This window comes from Pleurodeles waltl, chromosome 4_2, assembly GCF_031143425.1.
Source record: "Pleurodeles waltl isolate 20211129_DDA chromosome 4_2, aPleWal1.hap1.20221129, whole genome shotgun sequence".
In the NCBI taxonomy this organism is placed as follows: Eukaryota; Metazoa; Chordata; class Amphibia; order Caudata; family Salamandridae; genus Pleurodeles; species Pleurodeles waltl.
In genome coordinates, this window is record NC_090443.1 from 471,265,021 (window position 1) to 471,279,719 (window position 14,699).

Sequence of the window (14,699 nt, forward strand, 5' to 3'; positions counted from 1 at the left end):
TTAGCCATCTTAAAACTGGGCCCAAGTCCTCAATATAACTACCTAGTGGCGAACGCCACTAGGTAATCTATACACACACACGTTTCTGGTGCTGGTTGTGCATGTGAGTTGAACAGATGAGGAAAATGTGTCGCCCCCAACTTTGACAGCAAGAGAGCAGCCTCCCAACCTGAACGATGCATTCTTTCACAGTGAAAAATATCAAACTTGTTGGTTAGTGAAGCCATCATTCCTTCTTTGCTAAATTACAAAGTGAGTGTTTGACACCCCCTGTGTGATTTACTATGACCCCACCAGCAATCTGAACTACAAATGCAAGACAAAGCATACACAGCACTTCAACTCCAGATTAGGAAAAGTATGTGCTATGTACATGCAATTTCAACTTCAATACATACACAAAATGCCATGGGCTAATTTTAAATGTGATGGACATACCATTGAGCCAGTGACTCAGGGCTCACAAAAGCAAGCCAATGCCTGAAGCGGATTGACCCAAAACGTTTTCAGTGTGTTATGTGAATTGTGCATTGACATGATGTTTTTCTGAAGAAAAAAAATAAACTTTCTATAGCCAGACCTAAAGAGAAGGTTAATGTCATGTGCATATTATAACAACAATACACTAGTGAAGCATCTTCAAATACGTTTTAGAATATAGTAACGCTGCAGTAGTACCCTGACACTTGCACTTCTACTCTCAAAGATAATTGCATCATTTTAAAACAGATCGTGGAGAGCAACAAAATGGAATTTCCAATTACTATTTTGCATGACTAAAAAGCAAGGAGTCTCCTTTTTGGAAGCTAAGCATACCTCCATCTGTTTTGGAGACGTCTGAAAAAAAAAAAAGAAGGACAATATCAGGTATCATGACAGACAGTTAGGAGGCAACCAACATCTGTTCCTAACGAGATGGGAAGGTGAGTGCTTACCTTTGATAAACATTTTTAGCCTTCTCAAATCCCTCATCTAGTTAAGTGTCTGCATTCCACATATGATACATGAGTTTCCTATGTTTAGAAGTTTAGACCAAATAAGAACAAATGTTTTTCCTTTCATGGTTACGTTTTACTCAGGTAACTTCTGCACTTTTTATTCAGCCGTCGTTACTGATGTATCATTTCTTTATTGAATGCAGCTGTTGACAACTCATAAATCTTCAAGATGACATTACCAGGCATTTGTGGATTATCTGGGATATCCTTACAGGGTTGACATCTTGTCAGGGGAAATAGCTGTTCCATCAAGTACACTGTAAAACTCAGAAAATCCATTTATGTATGTGAGTTCTCATTATTTTGATATAGAACTCTTGATTTTGAACCTTTGCTCTGCGATTATGTGCTGACCAGGAAGTAGCCCCACGTGCTCTTTGAAGCAGTCACTTCTAAAAGCCTGTCCCGACTCTCAATGACTGCCTACCACTTAAGCCAGTAATAATATTAACAAAATACTCAGACATCAAAAATATATGTACGGGACAACCGGTCCTTTTGCTCTGGAGGCAGATATATAAAACGAAACCAGAAGAAACGATCTGAAACTAAAAGGCATATTTATGGACCCAGTAAAAACAGAAAGGTGCAACATCGCCCTTAAATTGTGCATGAAAATCAAAAGAAAATGGAAGGAATTGTTGAAAAAACAAAAAGTACCAGTCTAAAGGGGAAGCCAATCCAAAATGGACAACTCAACAGCTGGGGATGAGCAGCAAGAGAAGCAGGTTTGAGGGCACGGAAGATTAAGCAGACCTTTTATGGTTTCACTCTCACTCAGAACAGACTGAATCCTCACCCATGTTGGTATGGACTCCCTCACATATCAATCTGGGTTTATCTGCCCGCAATGGCATCCACCATTCTGGCCTCACTGCCACAGCAGCTGGCACCAACAGTAAGGACTATTTGATATATGCTAAACCAACCCATGTAGAGGAAGTGTGAAAGGAAAGAGGAAAATCAACCCTTCCCCAGACGGAATTCAGAATTATTATGATTACTATTATTTCTTAGTTTATAATTCATTTTAGAAAAATACTAAGTTTTCAATTTGTACAATTCTAAACAAAAATCTCCTACAGAGTCTACAAAACATCTTCTACACATTATAACAAATGTTGAGATGCCAGTGTTAAAAATAGTAGAAAGCACTATTACTATTGAATTTCTATACGTGAACAAGATTAAAGCTCCTTTTTGGCTTCTACAAAAGTCTACATAGACATGGAACAGCAGGCTCTTGTCTAAGATTAGAATGTGAGATCCATTTTGCACACCCTTGACACCAGAACCTGCATAGCCTTTGTGATTTTGAGGTAGATATTAGTGTTCCTATTCCATATATATTTTGCTTAATTCAGTTTTTATTCAAGCAATGGGTTCCTTCAAGACTGATGAATATGGAACAGCATCTTGGAGTTTACACTTCTAGATAAAGGTAGCCAGAGGAAAACTGCCTCATACTTTTAACAACAGAGGGTCTGATTCAGAACTCGGCAACAGGTTACTCTGTCACAATGTTGACAGATATCTCATCCACCAAAATGTAAATCCCATTATGTTCTTTGAGACTTTGATTTCAGCCAATGTGATATCCATTACTGTTGTGACAGAGTAATCCCTCTGCTGAGTTCTAAATCAGGTCCAGAGATTTATCCATTTAGTCATTTACCACTGCTTGAGAAGATTTCGGAACAACTACTACAGAAAAAATGTCAGGCCCAACTCAGGCCACAGTAGTCTAATGAGTGGATTTGCAGACCCCAAAATGTTTCCGCTACAGGAAGGCCTCATGGGATTCAATAATAATGGTGGTCAAACAGGAGCACCAAACCTCATGGTTGGTATGATATTGCCCATTAAGGGCTCATTTAGGTTGACTAATGTGTCCCAAATATTATTTTTTTTAAATTAAAGAGAACATTACCCATTGTTGGGACCAATATCTTTTTGGTTCCTGTTCCTTCCACCACAAGACTTTGTTATCAAACACTGTATCAGGGTAACTATTGGATTTGGTGTTGATGAGCTATTTACAGTCTAAATATCATTAACTCTTGAAGGGTGAGACACAAAATGTCAGTTTGTCTGATCTTGATCTTATTAACTAATAAATAATGTTCCAACAATGGGCTAATGCATGTAGGGCAAGCAGCAGTTGTGCACTCAACCAGAAATTGTGTTTGCATTTAAGAAATGACCAATAACAGACTAAAGTCCATAGTTGGTAGATCATGATTTGATTGGGACTAGGAGCTAACCAAGCCATCCTTGAGTAAATATGCCAAAAACAAGCTATTGGGCTAAGTATTATGTGGAAAAGCGAAACCACTTTAGCTAACGCCCTGAAAGACTCGGACTTCACGATCTGCTTGTTCAATTAGGTATTGTTAATTTACTGTACAATGTGCCTTCTTAAGTCTCTTAAAGATGGTATGGCCTGTCCTGTACTTCAGTGAAAGCTCTGTATCACACCCCCATATGCAGGGCCATTCTATAGCCAACTGCATCATTTAGGTCACTCAGTAGACACCCCCAAGGCAGGCAGGCACATGATTTTGGAAGGTTTCTTAATCTGCCTACTAGAGGATATCTGGTGTGTGACATGTTCAACAAATGGGAATATGCATCATACTCTACACGAACCCGGAGGAATCTGAGAGGGTGTATGAAGGGAGAAAAGCCTTCTGTTCATTGTAGAAAATCTGCTTAAAGCCAAGCTGTCCCCAGTTCCCATCCCTAGCTTGAACCTTCCTTGCTTGGCGTTGGTATTAATGGGCAGCAGAGAGGTTTACTTTAATGTGCACAATACATCTACCAAGTTATAGCAAATGTAGCAGCTTGTGGACTACATTTATGAATCCTGTGTGTGGAGATGGGAGTTTACTATGTCTTGCAAGAAACCTACATGTGAATGTGAGATGCTTCCTGTGTGGGGGGGGAGGGGTAGAGAGGGCATATTCATATCAACCCCAGCACTGACTCATTCATCAACACAAGATCCCACCCTGCTGGTATCAACAGGGGCAGAAAATTAAATATTAGATCCTCCAAAAACATGACTAGTTGCTCCATCAAGACAGGGACAGGTATAGGGTTCTAAATGTTCTATAGGACTTTAAAACGATATTGAACATCCGCAAACGAGGGAAGGAGACTATACATGGCAAACGTCTCAGCTCACAGTGCATATTTTGATGCAAAATAAAACGCAAGGTCAATGTTTTAATCAGTAGCATCCCACAGAGAAGCACTGTCCAATTCAAGAGGAGATGACCAGCAGAGAATGCATCTCAGTGACAGAAGTGAAACTCCAACTTTTACATTTTTGCTAAAAAGCCTAAAAATGCAGGATTTTCATTACCTTTCATTCCTTATCCAGGATGTTTCAGACCACTCTGGGAATGCTGGTAATCAGTTTCCTGGGATGGGAACCATGCAAAAGAGTCCTCTTGACATTCAACTATCTCAGGGGACGGAAACACCAGGCACCACTGAAGGTGCTGCAAAATGATATTTAATTCACTTCCCTGCTTATCTCTGTTAAGATGTTTGTCCATCTCCAAATCACCATCATCAATTAGACCAGGAGATGTTCGCAAGATGCATGTATAGGGACAGAACAGCATTGCAAGACTCAAATGACTGCTTCATGAATAAAGGCCTGAGCTTAATTTGGGACATTGAAATGGGAGGAATAGGCTCCTCTCTCTCTTCCAAGGGCTATCAGTATGTCTTTGCCTAGTGGAGCATTCAGCACTCTCATACGCTACCAGAACATCCAACTTAAGGGCAGTACAGCTGCCAAAAATCACAACACAGAAAATGTAATTCCAGTGGTATCTGGCAGCTTCCATAACCAAAGCACTGCACCATGTTATGTCAGGGTGTCTAATACAGTAGCCATGACAGGGCCAGGAAAACAGTAATGGAACATCAGAAACAGCTCACTTAGCCCCTGTAACCTCCCCTTGCTAGAGCAGATAGGAAGCATGTAGAAGCCCTGGGGCTCTGATGGGAAATGCAAACTCAGTTCCTACAGTCATTTTTTTCTTGAAGGGGAAAGTAACTTGCGTGTCTTCAGGTGAAAGCTCACTGCCTGGTTAGGGCTGAGACAGGTAAGGTAGGCGTGGTGCTGAGGAACTATTTCCCAAACAAAGAAACTTAGGCTGCCATGACATTAAGACAGGTATGACCCTTGGCTGAGTCCTTGTTCTGGTAAATTGCAGTCATTTACTTTTTGGTTCTGTTGGTCCTAACTATGGAATGATGATTGAGCTCATGTGCTTAATTTGCAAACTGATGCCAAGCATACAGTGAGACCAGTACAGTTATGAAGTATCTTCAAATAGGCTTTCAGATTGTTTTGATTCACTGGGATCACGCTCTGAAATCTTTCAGCAGTTCTCGACAATGAGGTATTTGATGTAACAAAAGAACATGAGATGAATTTTCCTAATAAGGCACAAACAACTGGCATTTCTAAGAACTTTAGTTCATGAAAGTAAGCATGTGGTAATCAGTTCATACCTTGATCTTGGCTACCCTCTTCTGCAAAGAAAGAAAAGATAAATTATGGCAGAAATAGGCATGGAACATTGGAAAGATCATGGGGCGACAGCGAGTGCTTACATTTGATACCCGGTAACCCTGCTATCCATTTTTGATTTAATAAGTGGCTTAGTTGAGTGCAACTCACTGATGAAACTCACACTGTTGCATTACACTTACTTCTCTTGGCAAATAAAAAGATCAGAGTTGGAAGAGGCTTTCCGGGTCATGTTGAACCCCTATCATTTGGTCACTTCAAAGCTCTCCAACTGTATTCAATCAAGCTTTAAGCCTACATTTTATAAGCTTCCACCACTCACAAGAAAGGCTATTGAATCCAACTACTCTTCTGATTCTCAAGTTGGTTCACAAATTTACATTTAAATATTGTCTAGCAGAAATATAGATCAGAGAATATGAAATAACTAGATCAAGGTAAGAATAAATAAGTAGATGTCTTATTCTTTACTCCACATCTATGTACCTTGACGAAGCGGCAGCCACTCTGTAATTATAGTTAGGATTACGAGAGAAAAACATTCCTCAGGATTTTCCTTGCCAATAACATTTTTACAGTTTGACAAATCTCCATTAAACTTCACATCATCAGCCAATGTAGAAAAAGAATAGGTCTGCAAAGTTTTGTGGTAATTAGTTAAGTGGATGCAAGGGAAAAAGGGGGTCACAAAACGTTTTTCACCAATCCATTTTCCATAGAAACACAGGTGTTGCAACAAAATGGCTTAAGGAATGTACATATAATTTGGCAGGAATGCAGTTTATGGTGTGTTGTTTGTTCTTTAATATGGATTGGTTCGTATTTTTTAGGCTATGAGGGACAAAGCCATAGTGATATATTGGGCTTGGGTATACAGCCGTACATGGCGATGAAGAAACACATTCCTCGTTAGTCATAGCCCTTGTAAAATGAAAAGGCAGGCATTTTGTTTAGATTAAACTTTCCATTTGTTCTGTTTTGTTTTGTGAAATATATCTTACTACTGTTTTGTGATGCATAAGAACAAATGAGGCAGTTTAGGAAAGTCTGTAGAGTTAGGAAAAAGTATTGATTTATAGATTTATTTTTAAGGTTTACGCTGCACTGCAGTACTTCAGCAGAATTATCTAGAAAGCACTGCAGTACCTATTAAAATGAAATATATATATATATATATATATATATTTATACACACACACACCAAGACACTCTACAACATGCCATTCTATGATGTGCCCTTCCACACCCCTCTACTCTAAGACACTACGACACACCACTTTGACACTGCACCTGCACTCTGCTGAATGACTCCACAAAACTCTACTCCACTCTTAATCTCTCCACACTACTCCACGACAATGTTGTAGGAAGTTTGCCCTCTATATAGGGTGCAAAGCTAGGCACACTGTGCATGGAGTCCAGGCAACCACACATTGATTTACAGAGACAAAAACTAGACCACCGAATGCTCTAATTTTTATGGGAGCTTAGTCAAGCAGTTAAGCCAGTCTTGGAGAAGTGCAAAGCATTTTTTTGTACTCACAGTATCAATAAATCGGGACACACTCAGCAGAATGACCTGAGATCAATTTACAAAAATATTTCTTCTATAAAAAATTAAAACCAAAATCATCAAGATCAGGTAAGTACTTTTCAAGTTATAAATTTTTGAAGCTTTATTAAAGCTGGTCTTTTTGTGCGTAATTACGAACCATAGGAATGAATGGAGAAATACTTCACAGGAAATCAGGCAATGTGTTTACCAGTGTCTCCTTCTGCAAGTACATGTAGGTCGTCGGTGGGTACCCTGGATGAGCTGGCGAAGTTCAGGCGATTCCCGGTTCAGGCATGAGCAGCTGCAGAAAGTTGATGGAACTGGTGTCAGACCACTGCAGAGGACAACTTGGAAAAGCACTGCACAAGCGGACTCAAAGGTAAGTCTGGTGGGTCCCCTTGGGCGTCGAGGTCACAAGTGGCGGGGGACCCTTAGGGCACGGCTGGATCTTCAGTACAGGGCAGCCGGGGTCTAGGTGAATCTTTTGTCTTTCTATGCTGATTTCTTCGTCCAGGGATGCCCACTAAATAAATACTTTATTTTAGTGGACATTTTAGGGGTACCTGGTAGTGACCAATGGGTTGTGTACCTTAGAGTGGCGACACCCACTAAGTGACCACTTCCTGTAGGCAGAGGTCAATTCCCTACAACTGATTGGCTATTTTTCTTCCATGCAAGATGGAGGAAAATTAAATGGAGAGGTCACCTCAGACGCAACACCTTTGGGGTGGTGCAAGCCGGAACTTGCCACTCCTCCTACCATTGTCAATTTTCCCACTGTTGCTCCTGACAAAGTGGGGGTTTGCAATAGGGACGGCTAACTGGTGCAAGCAGCAGGCCTGCGGGTAGAGTTTCAAGGGCAATATGCCCTTTGAAGCTCGTCAGCAGGTCAGTGCACCTCCACCCAGGAAGGGCTTTTTTCTCAATCCCAGAGAGCGGAATGTCTCACCCCAGGGATTCAGAATCTTGTCTGGTAGTGGCAGGCTGATTGTGACTGGCCAACAACCATGCCAGAGTAGTTAGCTTTTGAAGGAGGCACCTCCATGATGACCCTTGGTTCCATTTTGTAATACATCCAATACTGGTACCAGTTTAGATGTATCATTCTGAGTTGCTTGATACCAAACAACCCAGGGTTCAGGGTAGCCTTTATGTAGCTGTGAAACTCCTACTGACCAGTGTATCACATGCATTAAAATGGCTGCCCTGTTCACTTACTATGTCCATGGGTTGGCAAGGACATAGTAAGGGCATATACTTCATGCATCTATGCCCACATGTACCATACAGTGCACTCTGCCTTAAGGCTGGAAGGCCTGCCAGAAGGGTGACTTACCTAAGGGCATGCAGTGTATAGTGGATAGTGCACATAGGTTGTGTGCCATGTCGAGACGGTCTTTTAGGATGGCATCAGAACACTCATCCAGCAATGGCAGTGCTGGGTGCTTCAGGATCAAGGGCCCTAGAGGGTGGTACAATCTGTGCTGCTGCCCTCAGGGGCCTACCCTTAGATACCCAGGGCCTGGGGTACTAAGTACCATTTACTAGGGACTTCTAGTGATAAGTCGAGGATGATTTTTTAAGTTGAGGGCGTCCTCAGTCGGTGCATGGGGGGGGTTGGCCCCCAGGAGTCGTCCCAAGCTGAGGTGGCTTTTCCAAAGATGAGTTCTGTCTTGTCAGAGTTGAGCTTGAGGCAGCTTTGTGTCATCCTGGTGGCTTCCATTCCTGCATGAAAGTTCCTTTTGGCCATGTCTGGGTCTTCATCAGCAAATGACATGATGTTCATACTGTGGCTTCTGATGATGGCAGCAAGGGGGCCATGTATAGGTTGAACATTGTGGGACTCAGTGAGGATCCTTGGGGGACTCTGCAGTTGATTCCTGTGGGTCTGGAGGTGTGGGACGGGAGTCTGACCATCTGCGACCTCTCGGAGAGGAAGGAGTGGATCCATTCCAGGGCTCTTCTGCGGATTCCTATGTCGTGGAGTCTGGTGCGTAGAGTGCAGTGGGAGACGGTGTCAAAATATGCTGAGAGATCGAGGAGTACGAGTGCTGCAGTGTGGCTGCAGTCTAGGAGTAATTGGATGTCATTGGTGGCTGCCAGGAGTGTTGTCTCCATGCTGTGATTGCTGCGGAAGCCAGACTGGGAGCTGTCCAGGGAGTTGTTGGCCTCAATGAAATTCAGTGGTGCGTTGATTGCTTTCTCTAGTACTTTGGTGGGGTAGTGTAGCATCGAGATGAGGCCAAAATTCTTTAGGTCTGATGGGTCGGTTGAAGGCTTCTTCAGGAGAGGGCGTATTTCTGCATGTTTCCAGTCCTCAGGGAAGATGCCCGTGCTGATGTAGCAGTTGATTGTGTTGCAAAGCTGGGGGTCGATGGATGCGCTGGCTCTGATGTAAATGTAGTGCGGGCAGGGGTCCGAGGGGGCTCCGGAATGGGTGCTGTTCATGATGTTGACTGTTTTCTCTGTGGTGAGCATGGATCAGTCGTGGATGGCCTGGGCCAGTTCTGGGATGGGGGGGGGGGGTAGGTGGCTCTGTCACAGGTTCCGGTGCCAGGAAGCTGTTGTAGATGTCCTGGATCTTGTGTTGGAAAAAGGAGGCAAGTTTAGCGCAGAGGTCCTGTTACTGGGGATGCTGGTGTCTTTGGAGGTGGGGGAGGGATCTGCGAACTCAATGACTGAGAAGAGTTCCTTCGAGTTGTGTGCGGAGGAGTTGATGTTCTCCCTGAGTGCGTCCTTCCTTGCGTTCTTGATTTTTCATCTGTGGGCGGCGTTTGCAGCTCTGAATGAGGCGACGTCTTCCCTGGATTGTCTTTTCCTACATTTGTTCTCTAAAAGCCTGGGTACGCTTTGATTCTTGGAGTTCGGTGGTGAACCAGCTGGCCTTCTTAGGTACACTTTTAGACGATGTCAGACGGAGAGGGGCTAGAGTCACATTTGGTGACTCGTGTTGAGATTGCGCGCTGCTGTGTTGGCGTCGTCAGAGGGGGGATGGAGGGGTTTGGCGAGTGATGATGTGAGTTGCTCATTTGTCTCATTTTCTGTGGGGGCCTGGAGGTGCGGCTGCTGGATGTGGTAATTGTGAAGTGTATGCAGCTGTGGTCGGTCCAGTCTGGGGTTAAGATGTTCTTGATGGTGACCTGGTCGCTTGCAGTTAAGATGGGGTCAAGTGTGTCCTGCAATGTGTTTGGGTGCGGAGACCAGCTGTCTGAGGCCGAGGGTGGCAAGGTTGTCGAGTAGAGCATTGGTGTTTAGGTCAGTGGGGTCCTCGAGGTGGAAGTTCAGGTGACCGAGGAGGAGGTAGATATGCCACTCCGCACTGACAGGCTACTCCACTCCACAACATGCCACTTCATGACATGTCATTCTAAGACATGCCCGTGTACTCTACGACACCACTCCAGAAGACTCTACTCCTCTCTATGTTCCCCCACTTTATACCATTGTACAAAACTCTACACTACAAAACTCCATGACATGCCACTCCACGCCCCTCCACTGTAAGACACTACACATGCCAATGAATGACAAACCACTATTGTACTACATTCCACTCTATGACATGCCAGTCCACTTTATGTCACACCACTCTAACATGCCACTCAAAAAATTCCACAACACTCCACTCTATGATACTCCACTATATGGTACGACAGGCCACCCCACAACACTCTACTCTGCCATTCCACTCTACTCCATTCCCTTCTTCGACATTCCACTCTGTTACATCACTCCACTCTACTGTATGACACTCCAAACTATGACACACCACAACACCCCAAGACACTACACCGTTCAGATCTACAACACTCCACAACACACTACTCCACTATGCCAATGTGCAACACTCTACTCCACTGTATGACAGCCTATGCAACTCCCTCTATGCCACTCTACTCCATTCTAACACACTTCTCAACTGTACGCCATCCCCCTCTATGCCACTCCACTCTGCTCCACTCTATGCCACTCTGCTCTACGACACTCTACAACACTTTTCCTGTCTACGACACTCCACGACAATGTACTCCACTGAAGTCTATGCTACAGCACTCTACAACACTGGTCTCTATGCCCATCCACACTACTCTACATTACTCCACTCTATGCCACTGTACTGTACACCACTCTACATCATTCTAAGCCACTTTACCCCACTTCACTCAGCCCCACTTCACTGTATGCCACTCTCTACTCTATGACACTCTACTCCACATCACTCCAAGCAAGTCCATTTCACTTTACTGCACAGCACTCCACACTACTGTATGCAATGTCACTCCACAATATATTATCAAGAAAGGACTGCAGCCCTATTGCAATGATAAAAAGATGAATGCATCCTGACCTGTTTATTTATCACAGAACAGGCCACCGTTTTGTGCAAACACAAACAACGGAACCTGACCTATGAACAAGGGGCGAGGGCTTCAAAAATCTTTGCGCCATTAATTGTTTTGTTGCCTGCATAAAGTTAAAGACACTCTGGGCAATTAAACTGCAGTATGTGTTCCACTTTGTGTTATGGAAAAGGGAATTCGTATGTGTGGAATATTGAGGCTTCACTCGCCTACCGCAGGCTTTCCGGGTGAAGAGGCAGGGAATCAGCGATTTTAGTTTGGGGATATATATATATATATATTTTTTTTTTTCACTGAAAAAAAACAAAGGTTACAGGATGGTATAGTTAGGCTCACATTTTAAACGTACAAAACCTTAGAAATTCACCAGTTTTAGTTCGGGTTTTCTTAAATATTTATAACTTGTGCCCTAAGGTAACTAGAACTCACGCCTCCACCATGCAGTTTTTCGTCTAAAATTTTACTGCAAATAGTACATTGATAATATCAATGTCATAATCAAAGATGTGATAAGTGGCATAATTTGTGGATAATTACCAGGGCATGGCAAGCACAGAGCTGCTTTGACAGCAGCTCTGTGCTTGCTGAAGCATTTCATCTTTGTCCCCTGCACACGTGCAGAAGACAGATGAAAGCTCTGCTGTTTGACAGAGGGACCTGCTTTAAAAGGTCCTGCTGTCAAACAGCAGAGTGTCTGCTGTGGCTTGGCAGCACCCAAGCCACAGCAAACAGCTATGTATCGGGGGTGGACACCCCGGGACACAGCAGGAGCCGGCTCTGGGGGTTGTGGCCACCAGTGGCTCCATGATGGGGGCCGCATGGCCTCCCTCCAACAAAGACTTAGCCCTGGGGAGGTGATGGTCCCCTGGGTGCGGGGAATCTATAGGGCCCACTTTTTTTTTTTGTGGAAGATTTGCTCCGGGAGATGGTGGTTCCCAGGGCATTAGGGAAGGGGGGTCCCCTCAGCTTCAGCTCGTTCTTTAAATGTGTGCTCTGGGCCCAACCCCCCCCCCCATTGATTAAATTGATAGCCCTGGGGATGTGGTGGTCTACCCTGGCCCATTTTCTTTTTTTCCTCTTTTTTTTCTGGGTCTCAGCTGAAGCCGAGTCCCAAGATGGCTGCCGACACTTCCTTGCTGAAGTGTCTGAGCCAATCAGATATCAGCATGAGGACAGTTGGATTCGTAGAGGTTCTGCGACCATATATATCTATATTTTTTCGCCTTAAATTTCTCAGAAAATACTGAACGGATTTGCACCAACTTACAAAAGGCGTGATCTGAAGGAACAGAATCTAGCTTCATGCCAAATTTGATTTAATTCTGTTCAGTCGTTCGGGCTGTAGGCGTGTCTATAGGTCCTATGGAAAAACGTGTTTGGGACTCCCTCTGTTTTTCAACCCCCGATTGACAGATCACCCCACAAAACTTCCAAGACAGAAGCTGTACTCAGCAAAGTATAAGTTTTGAAAATTATAGGCAAAACAAAAAACACACTGTCTATAGAAACTAGGTGATATATATATTTTAACATCGTAGAAGTGGAGATAAGAAAATGAGAATAGTAAATCTATATTTATTTACCTATATAAAAAGAATTTACCTTTAAGTGCTGTTCAGTTTTCTGGAGTCTATTTTGTAGGATGTGTTTTTGCCATGTGCTATTGACATACAAATCTTGGTCCAAAAGTTTTCCTTGTTTACCTTTTAAATGTTTTTACAACTGCTTTCATAATGTATGACTTTAATTTATGCATAGACTTTTTGTTGGCTGATTGTTATTAAATATTTGAATCATGTCAACTTAGAAATATTTTAATGGTGTACTTTAAACTTGTCAATGTTAAACACTCTTGCCCTTTACACTAGTTGCTCTTCCATTAATTTTCTATATTATGTCAGTTTTTCTTGTACCATGAAGAAAGAACTACAATCCGATTTTCTGCATGTTGTCCTACCAATACACTACTGTAACAATATTTACTTTTCGAACATTTACAGTAACTTCAAAAACAACTCGTATTAACTCGATTCGCCATTACTTTATGGGTGTTGTCACTTGACCACGAACTATAGAGTGAGTGTTTTGTTCCCTCCTGTTTTGTATCTTTATGCCCTTGGTCTTTAGTCCTTTAGTCTGTTTTTAGGATGTATAATATGTAGTGCCATTATTTGTTTTTAGAAAGAAGGGATGTGCAGTGGGGTTTGATGACTCTCCTAGTGAGGGCATGTATAGGGTTTCATATGCACTATTGTGGATTCATATATAAAATAAATATTTGCTGTATCTATTGGCTCTCCTCTGATTGTCAATACTTTGATGGAAGATAAATGTGTTTGACTCATTTTTAAATTGTTGAAACGTCCAAGGTGAATTGTTTTGATATATTAAAAAGGTATGTATTAAGCCGAATTGCACAGATGGTCGAACATTTTGGAACTGAAAGTGGATTATGACCATTGTGATTTGTCTTGCCATGAACTAAGCGTGAGATTCTTGTCCAAGATTCTGCTTTTACACATCTTACACCTGGGCAGTCTTCTGCCTGAGAATGGTTTGTGAGATGTGCCTTCGCACCCAAAATGCACAGTGAATATCAGCTCCATGTATTGTGCATATCGTTTCTAAAAATCATACAGTGAACCTTGCTCACATTACACATGAAGCCATGGCACACATCAAGCATTGCATTTCCCTCAAGGCATTAGTTTGGATCTTGCCTCACATAAGTAAACATTTTATTAACACAAAATACTAAATAAGTATATGAAGTATAAGTAACCCAATAATCTGGGTATACACATATTTTTGCTTCCATAGTAATAAAAATATGCAGGTCAATTTCTAAATAAGGTCATTGCAAGATGATGCTGAATCTACCCCAGAGGCAGAAGGAAGCTCAATCTAGGACAGCATCTTAAATGCTGAGGCCACTCCGTCTATAGAAGTGTGAGGTGGTGCACTCAATTAAAAGCAGTTGGAACGTTCACCAGAAGGGTGGCTGCTAATCTCTTTGTGTCCACTGTTATATTAAAATCACCCCAGGTCATGATCAGATGTACTACATTTACAAGGACAGAATTTTATTGTTGATCTGATATTAGGTTATTTTTTTCAAAGAGTATGGAGATCTGTTTGAAGGATGCTCATTTGTGGAATAGGATCCGGTGTATGGCTGAGTGTGTCTTCTTGGCCTGACTAGCAGGAGGAGCAGAATTACTGAATGGCTTGTT

The 14,699-nt window shown here is 42.6% G+C and overlaps 1 protein-coding gene across 1 annotated transcript in view; it reads right to left on the bottom strand.

Moving 5' to 3' along the window:
- Window positions 1-14,699, bottom strand: part of LOC138292925 (vespryn-21-like) — a 270,086-nt gene that overhangs the window by 32,403 nt on the left and 222,984 nt on the right. The window contains exons 10-11 of the mRNA XM_069231804.1: window positions 5,532-5,552; window positions 817-837 (exon numbers count right to left, since the gene is read on the bottom strand). Of these exons, the coding sequence (XP_069087905.1) occupies window positions 817-837; window positions 5,532-5,552 (42 nt within the window). The remainder of the gene's footprint in view (window positions 1-816; window positions 838-5,531; window positions 5,553-14,699) is intronic.